At 38.0% G+C, this 10537-nt stretch overlaps 1 protein-coding gene across 1 annotated transcript in view; it reads right to left on the bottom strand.

The window, feature by feature from the left end:
• The window catches only part of DLEC1 (DLEC1 cilia and flagella associated protein), a gene marked incomplete at its 5' end in the record, with an annotated part of 41316 nt that extends 30825 nt beyond the window's left edge, over window positions 1-10491 (bottom strand). Inside the window, 12 exons of the mRNA XM_010174151.1 lie at window positions 383-545; window positions 1491-1581; window positions 2800-2892; window positions 3812-3948; window positions 4737-4910; window positions 5818-5905; window positions 6297-6378; window positions 6620-6840; window positions 7088-7281; window positions 7949-8059; window positions 8562-8718; window positions 10351-10491. Coding sequence (XP_010172453.1) covers window positions 383-545; window positions 1491-1581; window positions 2800-2892; window positions 3812-3948; window positions 4737-4910; window positions 5818-5905; window positions 6297-6378; window positions 6620-6840; window positions 7088-7281; window positions 7949-8059; window positions 8562-8718; window positions 10351-10491 — 1652 coding nt within the window. The remainder of the gene's footprint in view (window positions 1-382; window positions 546-1490; window positions 1582-2799; window positions 2893-3811; window positions 3949-4736; window positions 4911-5817; window positions 5906-6296; window positions 6379-6619; window positions 6841-7087; window positions 7282-7948; window positions 8060-8561; window positions 8719-10350) is intronic.
• Between the last annotated feature and the right edge of the window lie 46 nt (window positions 10492-10537).

The following is a 10537-nucleotide window of genomic DNA, read 5'->3' on the forward strand; positions in this document are numbered from 1 at the left end:
TATACAATGTAGACATGTAAAGTTATATAAATCTCATCTGGATGACCCTGCTTTTTCCTGCAACCATCCATACTTAGGAATCTTCCGGAGTTGTAGATTTATCTATACTGAGGCAAATATATTGGCCTTGTCAGCATATGAACTAAAAGTTATGGCTAATGGTTGCCATAATGGTTGATCTATGTATAATGTTTCTGCTTTTACGAGAATATCCTTGAACCTTAATTACTAAACCATGGAGCAAAAAGAAGCAAGGCTTCTGCACAAAGTTTATCCAGTGCATGAAGGTTTCTCCAGCTTGAGGGAGTTTGGTATCACAAATGAGATCCCTACCAGCATGTTCAGACTGCAGAGCATTACTCTATTAATAGCAGCTACATACGTAGAGTTTCTTATAACCAGTTTCTTCTCCTCGGTGGTGTGTGGGTTTCGGGGGTCAAATCGTACGAGATGCTGTGCTGTCACATCAGTAACTTCACCGGGTTTGGGTTTGCTTTCTCCACCCGTGACAGACAAAAGCTCCAGAGCTATCAGCTGTCCAGCTCCTTAAAGAAATAAGTAGGTATTACTATTTACCACCTGGCTGCTAACATTGTTCATATTACTTATTAACAGCAAATGCCAGCAATGGCCATTACTGAATATATCTGGTGTTTCCTCAAGTTTCAGAACTCCAATGTGTTAATTGTAAAATATTTTCCTGATGTTATTTGTTCATCAACATATATTAATAGAGACCTTATCTTCATTAATTTAACAGATTTGGATTTCAGGGCCACAACCTCAACTTGCTTACATCATCATTGTTTCACTGAAGCGAGCAGGGTGTTTGCAGTGGTTGATAATGTGGCTCCCAGAGGTTTTGAACAGTATATTAAAATAAAAATAAAAATAAGCAGCAAATGCACTATTAAAAACATTTCCAAAGGAAGTATCTGTAATAAAGTGATTAAATAGACTACAAGTCAAGCCTAATGTTACATCACTCACAATTACATTACAGGACAAGCATTAACATCTAAAAGAATTTCAACTGGTTTAATTAGCTAATCCACAGACTGCCTATCTCTCCAGAATACCCTAATCCAAGATGTGCCCCACATTTGTTTCTTGTCCAAATGTATTTCTGCCTGGTTAAAGCTGATGTTTTATAGTTTGTCATGTTATCTTATTAATACAAAAGTCTAAGAAATTAATTGCACCTGACTACAGGTATTCTTTTCTGCTACTTGGTGACATTTTACATTTGGATTGTTGGCTACAGTGGGTTGAGTTCAGTGCTTTCTCAATCTCATGTATTTCAAGCACTGGGATGGAGAACTAATAATAACACTAATAAAAATGCTTAGCATTTAACATCATGAGGGGACAAAGTATTTGCTTAATTCAGTGACATAAAATCTTACTATCACTTCAAGCCATCCACCACCACTCTCACTGAGTATTTACAGTGTCAGAAACGTGATCTCTGAAAGGTGTTAGGAACAAACCTGTGACTGTAACATCATTGACTTGGCAATTGTCACAAACAATGGTGTATGTTTGCTGTGAGACTTCTGGACAAGAAGGGAAAAACAATACCTGAAAGAGAGAAGTGAAATAGCAGTGTTTGTAACTGATTTCTCTCCAGAACACAATGAACTTCAATTCATACACGTACACTAAATGACATTTCTAGTAATTATCAATTAAATTCTGCATTTGAAAGAAACTGACAGTGTCACATTCCCTTAATACAGAGCAGAAAGAAATATGTGTTTGCTGGGTCACTAAACTTACATGTGTGTATCTGGATGGTCACCAGAGGCTGCCATTGTAGTCACTGGAGATGTAGGCAGTCTACTGGGTTAGTTGCACAAATTGCAGCTTCAGAATCAAATCTGCACTCAGTCACTGCTGAGCAACACCACTGCTGCCTGTCCAGCTACAAAAGAATGACCAGGGCAGCTGCAGCATGCCTTCCCTGAGCTCCACCTCAACAAAAACGGTTCAGGGGTCAAAACTTTTAGCTGTGTCATATGCACCATGGTTATTCTACCTCTTAGCCATGACCACCTGAAAAACCAACCCCTGCTCAATCCACCTCCTTTTTATCTCCCACACATGCCTGGCCCTGCTGAAGCGATGCACCTGGGGAGATGTGACGGAGGAGAAACGTTTCTTCTTTATCCACACCTGCTTGACCCATTTGTCTTATCAACAGACGGGAGGTACTGGAGAAAGGAAGGGCTGGAGGCTAACCATACTCTCCAAATCACTCTTCCTCTCCTCACAGTGATGCTGTTGTAAACTGCGGCCCACATTAGAGAAAGCAGTGGTGGCAGTCAGTAACGCACACCTGCTGCAGGATCTTTTTCAGGGGAGAGCACAGCACAAGTGAAGAATTTGTACCTGCTGCTCTACAATGAAACAAAATATGTTTTTCCCCAAAATGTTTTGTTTTAGTTTTTTTTTTTCAAGGAAGCTCAGAAAGTAAAAGTTTCTTGGACTTGACACCCCAGCTAGAGTCAAATAAGGAATCCTGTGTTCTCAGATTCCTGTTTTCTCTAACAGGATCCTCTGCACAGGGAAAATCTGACTGGTCTCTGACTGGCTAAGTAAGACTTGGAAATTGCAATGAAAGACTTCCCCGTAAGACTCACAATTGAAATTCTTTCAGCATAATTGCACAAAAGGATTTGAGTATTTTTGCTCACACAATCCCAAATTTACAAGGTCCAGCCGAGATCTTCCAAAATGATCTTGTTTGCTAACGTATTTGGTAAAGTACAAATACTTTGTATAGCGGTTGGTACTAACCTCTACAGTTATACTCTGCCCTGGAGCTAGCTCAAAAAGAGGAGGATGGATCCCAAAAGGATCTTGTATCACAAAACCAACAGTGGCAACAGACTAAGGTGTTAAAAAAAAAAAAAAGAGAGAAAAAAAGAGAGATTAATAAATAACATTGATCAGGTTGTTGTTTTTAAAATACAGGGTTACTTAAAAGAGGCAACACACTACAGCATCACTGTTCTACCCCTTTCTGTGATGTTTTTTTTCCACATACCTCAAAAGTATGTGGCTTATGTATATTGATTAATTAGAAGAAATTCTCCATACTTTAAAATTACCTTGGTGAAAGCTGGAGGGAAGGTGCTGTCTCCAAAGACAAATGAGAGTGTCAGAAGCCCTAATATTCATGTTCACAGAAGAGCAGCTATGCCTAAGCATAGGACCTCTGTCTGTTTCTCCGTGCATATGACTCACTTTGAGTTGGAACTGTAAAGCTTTTCAGGAAAGACAACCTGGCAGATCAGCTATCCCATTAGCCTTTTCTCTAGCACAAAGTGCCAATCTACAGTCACACCTTATATTCTTCATCCATATCACTTAGACCCTGTTTTGTGATGGAAAGCTAAAGACAGAACAGTACTGGAGTGGACTGCTAGGGTCTACAGGTGCAGCAAGGCCAGTAAGTGATATCTTTGGTGGGGAGGGGGAGGAAATTAGCTCAAGCAATGCTAGAACTGATTGCATTTCTGTTTGCTTTAAGGGTAAGATTAAAGTTCAAGCCAGTTGTCCTTTCCCTGATCTATGCCTGAGTTCACCTCATCACTGAGCGAGACAATTTCTTCGAGAGCAGGAGGTATGGACAGCCAGAGAGATTGGTCTCAAGGATAATGTGAATCCCTGAGGGAACGGGACAATCCAGAAGTCCCCAGCAAGGCCTCATGATTTCTGTGCTAATATACCATGGCTAGATTAAAGGCCTTTCATGTCAGAGTATCTATACCATATCAGGTCCAGTATTTCCCTTCTAATCACTCACCTTGAAGCTAGGAGGTGGCCAGGCTTTCTTTGGCATTATACAGAACTTCCCAGTGCTAAATCCATCATTTCTGCACAAAATCTTGGTTACTTTTATTCCTCCAACAAGGCAGGAACCACAGTCTATAATGTGAGGCACTGCAATGAGTAACACAGAAAATCAGACTATACAGGCAGTGAAGGCTAGCAGCTGGCAAAGCCAGTGCTGAAATAACTTGGTAAAGACAACATTACTGCATATGAATAAGCCAGGTGCTGCAATCCTAAAAAGCCTTATGTACTTTCCATTTGAAAGTTAAACAATATGAGGTGCATATTACATTCATCTTACATTTTAATGGTGCTTCCTACTTAAAGACTCCATTGAATGATGTCAAAAAGTAAGAGGATTTTTTAAAAAGCTCAGTTGAACAGGAAAGATGAATTTACAAAAAATGAAAGCAAGTTTCTGCAAAAGTAATCCTGGTTGTTACACTTGAGGCTAGATATCTGAAAGGTGAATCCTATAGATATGTCATATCCATATATAATTAATGTAATGTCCCAGGGATATTAATTAATTCATGGCATCGAATATTTATAACTAAATCATAATTCCTTAATATTTAGGATCAGTAAGTACAGCCAGGAGTTCAAAAACTGACAAGACACCTATCTAGAAAAGTGGCTCCTGCTCACTCCTCTAATACAGTGAAAAAAAATGAGCTTGATGTGGCAAGAACAAATAATTGAGGAAAAAATTGATAGGATTACATTTTAATAATAAATCTATTATGAGTGAAAATAAGATAGATACCAAATTGTAGAAACTACACTGCCAAGTTTGTCCACATTTGTTTTGTGACATAAAATTAGAGACAGTCAAATGAAAAAAAAATCTAAATTCATTTAACTTTATAGAAACTTAAGAACTGGACATTACTGACACGTTAACACGGGAGGTGGCCTTTTAGCTTGGATGGGAATCAGAAGAGGTTCTGATACTTGAGTCTCCACTACTATACAATCTTCATAATCTCCTAGACATTCAGGAATAAACTGGACCGTGTACTGACATGTCATCCCAGGAGCAATCATTCCTCCCTTTCCTGGAAATTTTCCTTGTGGAAAAAAAAAAAGGCAAAAAAAAAAGCAGAGAATTAAAAAAATTAAAACCTTTCAGAGTTGGCATATATATATTTATGATCACATCTCCCTCTGGAAAGGTGCCTATAAACTCTCCCCATGTATTGCATAAGTCAAGCTGATAAAAACAAATGACCACAAAAGGCCTGTCAGTGTGATCGCTGAATGTGCATATCTTCCACTGAACTCAAAGATTTTTTTTTGTCTGAAATATGCTTCTCAGAACTACAGAAAACAGAGTGAGGAAAAACCTAGAGACATTACCTCTATGTGGAAGTTTCCCTCTGTCACAAGACAACAAGGTTTACACGGGGGCATCTGACTTCTAAATATTCCTCCAATGAAAGCTAGAGACATTACCTAGTTTTCCTCTGCCACAGGCAACAAGGTTTACGTGGGGGCATCTGACTTCTAAATATTCCTCCAATGTTGTGACTGAGATACCACAATCTATCCCAGATTGCCTGGCTATCCTACTACAGGAAAGATGTTTTTCTTAACTTTCCTGTAACCTAATCTTCCTTACTGCAGCTGAAGTATATTATTTCTTGCCCTCTCCCCCTAATGATTTCAGTGGAAACTATGTCTGTTCCTAGATGAATTTTGGATAAGAGTCAATCTAGTTATTTCATAGATAAATTTCAATCTCACTTCAAACCCTTTAATGTTTGTTAGTCTTCTTGAATTCCTCATTAGACCATTTGAATCTGCTGATGAGTTGCATGTGAATGGTTCTACAGACATGTCAACCTTCAGTTTCTAAAGAACTGAGCGCTATGGATAGCAGAACCAAACAGAATGTCTCTGAAAAATCTTTGTTCAAGCAGATAAATGATCTCTCTCACGTGTTAACATCTTAAAGGCAGTAAAAAGAACCCTTACCTGTCCCAATGGCAAATGCTGAAGTAGAGGGGGGGATAAGCCTTACATGATGACTTGTTGAAGTGATGTTCTGCAGCTCTATAGTCATCTTCATTTAAAAAGAAAATAAAACACTCCATTGTACTTATCATCACTCATTATGTTTGCAATTCCCTTGTCTTCTGCTAATAGTAACTAATTTATGATCACAACCAACCTAAACATCTCAGTTTATTCAATAAAGGCTGAATCAGATACTACCAAAATGAAGCAGAGACTGAAAAGGATTCCTTCTGGTTTTCATTGGTTAGTGTGTCACTGGCACATGTGAAAGAGTATCTTCAAGGAAGCTAAAGGCTCATTAATTCAATATAAAAAAGAAACACAAACTTTTGTTAAACCTCAGAAAGCCAAAAGATTGGGTGAAATACATAGATCATGGCAGAACATAATGCATCTTAGTGGTAGAATTAACTGTCTACAAAGAAGTAAGTTCTCACCTCATAAACCTGGCCAACTTCATAATCAGAAAACAAAACAGCAGGTGGATTGGCAAGAAACACAGGAACAAATGAGGTATTACTGAAAGATTAAAAAAAAAGGAGACATTATCTTACTGCCTAGTTCTTTAAATATTGATAAAATGAGAAATTGCCAAATGTATCCTTTAGCAAAACCATAATGTCATACAGACATGCTTTGTTTCCTAAGAGACCATTCAGACATTTAGCTCAAAATATGTACATGCAAATCCACAGTGATTCTATAGTGGAGCTCTCTGTGTGCTCCAGTTCAGAATGAAGAAACTGTACATACTGCATACCCTTTGTTATCTTCTGCTTTTCTTCTGGCTTTGGTTTGTTCCACCTTCTCTTGAGAAATGACAAGAGATTTGCCTCCATGAAGAGCATTTGGTGGGAAAAAGCGGGGGTTCTTCAAGTAATTCTGTTTTCTCTTGAGTTTGGCAAGGTAAGCACTCTCACTTTCTCTTTCTGCTCTGGATATACTAACTTTCCATCCTAGCTTCTGTGAGGCATTAGTTTTCTTTGAAAAACAAAGAGACCATGGTGCAAAATTAAACACGACAATTCTGAGGATGATGAAAAAGGCATGTGTACATGCTCTACAGCATTGAAAATTCATATAGAAATATTGTATTTCTCTTTTCTTAACAGATTACATTAAAAAAGCACTGGAGCCAAATCATCAATGCACTGATACTCACCCTTTGTTACAGGCACAGCAATAGGCCCTATAGTTCTGAAAACCCAAATTAATCTGTAAAATGTACCTTACTTATCCTTTCACTCTGATAGCTAGAGTCTGGAGTTGAAGGCAGAGTTAATGAGGATAGAGACACGTTTGGCAAACTACCAGGTATTTTCTGTAGGTGTGCAATCTCTGCACGCATCTGGTCCCGTGAGCCTGAAGAAACATGCTCTTTAAAACTAAATGTCTCTCTGACATAGCCAGGTTCTGATTTCCCTGCAATTTGAAGAAAAAAAAAAAAATTAAGAGAAAAACATGCATTATAAGCATTTAATTCTAAGCATTCTAGGTGTATGAAGTTATTTTAGCGGTTTTGATCTTAAAAATACACTTTAAATCCTCTAGAATGTAATTTACAGTTATAAAGTATTTTGCACAAATGAAGCTTAGTGCTTTAATAAGAAAGCTTTTAGAAATACTAATTAAACAAGCTATATACAAAGGAAGTTATATTACTCTCAGAAAGCTCTGTTAATCTTATAAGTGAGTGGAATTTAGAATGTCCTGTTCAGTTTTTCCCTTCTCTGTATAAAATATGTAGTTGCAACTTGTGCTAATGAAATTGAACAGAGGCAGAGCAGTCACAATTCATATAATTTTTGTGTCAGATGGAAAGAATTGTAAACATGTGATCACCATTGAATCTCATATTTAAGCACATTTAAACTCAACAATCAATTAATTCCAGAGGAAAAGTATTTTTAATTTATCAATTTTATTTTGAAAATGTCCCTTTAGTGGAATTTTATGCTTGTAACACTGGAGTCCCTTCTGCTTTGGTAGGAAACTATAAAAATATACTCGGCTCTGCTGCATGCTCCAATGCTTCAATTCTTACAGAGTGTTCTGAAAAGTCTAAATTATTCTCTGCTTTACAAGTTACCTTTTGGTGCTCTAGTTATAGGTAATTTATCAGTGATGTAATCATCAGGACAGATTAAATGATTTTTTCTGAGAAGTTCATTATCCACAATCCACCTAAAAGACGATGCCACTGCAACAGTAAAACAAACAAACAATTAAAAATGCAACAGTTTAGCCCCTGAAGATACAGTCCAAAGTAATGTTGTCTTTATAACTCATCATTGTCAGGTAATATTTTTGGACAGAGTATTTTAATCCCAGGACTTGGACATGCATCTCCACAATTCTAAATTTAGTTCAAACCCAGCTATGCAGCCATTGGAGAAACATTTAATTTAATTTAATTGTTGCTCCTACATATCAAGGAGTGTATGCTTGTAATGAAGTTAGGTGGTAAGTCATTAAATGCAAATTTGAAACCTTGAAAATGACCTGGTGGTTTAGTTTCTTACAGTGTCAAACGGATGTTTCTCTACTTGAATCTCTGCTCAAAATCCTTCAAAGTTGCTCTATTGATGTAAAACCAAACCAAGAGCTTGCTCAGCCTAGTGTCAGTCCTATCAGACATGGCACTGGTCTCCAGGTACCATATGCATGTACTGGGAAGAGACAAGTATTTCCAGAACCCTCACCTGGTGGCAATCCCATTTTGTGGAAATCTTCCCCTGCATCTGCCTTCAGCACATTTAAGGCTCTTTCTTCTTCAGCTCTCGCTCGATCCTGTGCCTGGATGATGTTCTCTTCTACAACGTCAGTTGCTGTCAGTCGGCACTTATACTCAGCAAGAAGCTGTCACAGGTGTGGGTGAATGTACAGAAATGAGTGTCATTGGAGCTGCCACAAGTTATTAAAGTTCTTCTTGCAGATCAATGTTTTCTATTTACTTTTGAGAGGTAAATAGAGATAGCTTGGTAAAACATCATTATTGTACAAGCATAAACTGGCCTGATAAAACACCATCATTCCTATCATCTAATTTGTGCTGGGTAAGAAGCACTACCCAAGAAAAATGTGTGTGAAAGATGACGAGACTGTCTCAGGACAAGAGAAATGTCTGTCTTTTACCTTCTGTGTGACAGTAGCCACTGCACTGTATTTTGTCTATAAGAGCAGGAATAAATGGAAAGAGAATGCTCCCTCCTAGTTACGAGGAAGGTTTCTAGAACTCCAGAATATCCCAGCAGTGATGCTTCACTCCTCCTGACATATTTTGGATCACTCTGCCCAGTGTGGTTAAGTGCTTTACAAGCACAACTCAAAAAGAAAAATCCTGCCTCAAAGAGGTATCAGTGTAAGTTAAAGAGATGATGTAGCAGAGGCACAGAGACATTCAAGACCAGCACCGAGAGAAACTGAGAGATGTTGGTCTCAAGAGCATCTGCAACCTATCTGAGCTTTCTGTAGAGCTTTTGTGTAACAAGGTTTAATCTTTTGCCTCATTTAATAGATTTAAATAATTAATTTGATAGAATTAAATAATTCAATTTTTTTTTTTAAATAGAAAGGGTAGGATGCATCTCAGCTAAAATGAGATGTTTCCTCCTGTCCTGCTCATTCTGAGATCCCTCCACTGTCACTGGAATCCAGGACATGATTCCACCCTGTGCCAAAGTTGCTACCTAAAGTGGATCAGATGGACTGTGCCCTAAAAGTGTCTGGTTTGATTTTTTTTTCCCCTTTTTCTGATGATACAGAGAGCCTTAGGTGACTAGATGGGCTGTAACATACGTGTTATAGACAGGTACTGTCAGTTGAAATGAACCTTATCCAAACAGAAGTACTCCCATTTATTACTCAGAACACACTCTGTCCACCAATTTATTAATAAATGATTAAAAAGAAATCACAAACTTCAGATTTTTTCATGTCTGACAACCTTTAAAGAGGGTATGATGACACAAAATGGAAAAAACACCTGTTGCTCAAGTCATCCAGCACTAACTTCCACTTTTATACACTGACAATAGCTATCAGAGCAATGATTAGTACAAGTATTTTGCATTTCTGCTGTTAATTTAACCCAAAATTCCCAAACAGTGTTGCAGATGCTAATGGATCACATGTCATAGTGTACCACTAAACTAAGCATTTATTAATAATATTTGCAGTATGTGGTTCAAGATGCAGCACATGAGAATACCTTATTGCAAGATAGGAAGTCTAGTACACTGACCAGCAGTCACAGGGAGAAGTTGTCAGCCAGTAGAATAGGCTTTTAAAGGGCTACTGAAAAGTTGACTCTGAAAAGTTGTCCAGAGCAGAGAATATATATTTTTCATTTCATTTCATTTCATTTCATTTCATTTCATTTCATTTCATTTCATTTTACTTTTTTCTTTTATTTTACAGAAGATCTAGAAACACGAAGTAGCAATGAAACCTGAACAGAGCTCCAAACTCTGTCTTGGTTTCAGCTTGTACCTTCTGTAGCTCATCTGTAAAACTCTCATGATAAACATCATCTCCTCCTCGGGACTTGATCAAATTTGTCTCCATGTCCACTCCGATAACATCTCCAGTGTACAGGTCCTCAAAGGTGCTGGCCAGCAAGTGGGAGATGTCCTGAGGAAAGAATCCGAGGGTGTTAGCGCTTATGGCCTGAGATAGG

Source organism: Antrostomus carolinensis, unplaced genomic scaffold (assembly GCF_000700745.2).
Source record: "Antrostomus carolinensis isolate BGI_N321 unplaced genomic scaffold, ASM70074v2 scaffold13770, whole genome shotgun sequence".
Lineage (NCBI taxonomy): Eukaryota > Metazoa > Chordata > Aves > Caprimulgiformes > Caprimulgidae > Antrostomus > Antrostomus carolinensis.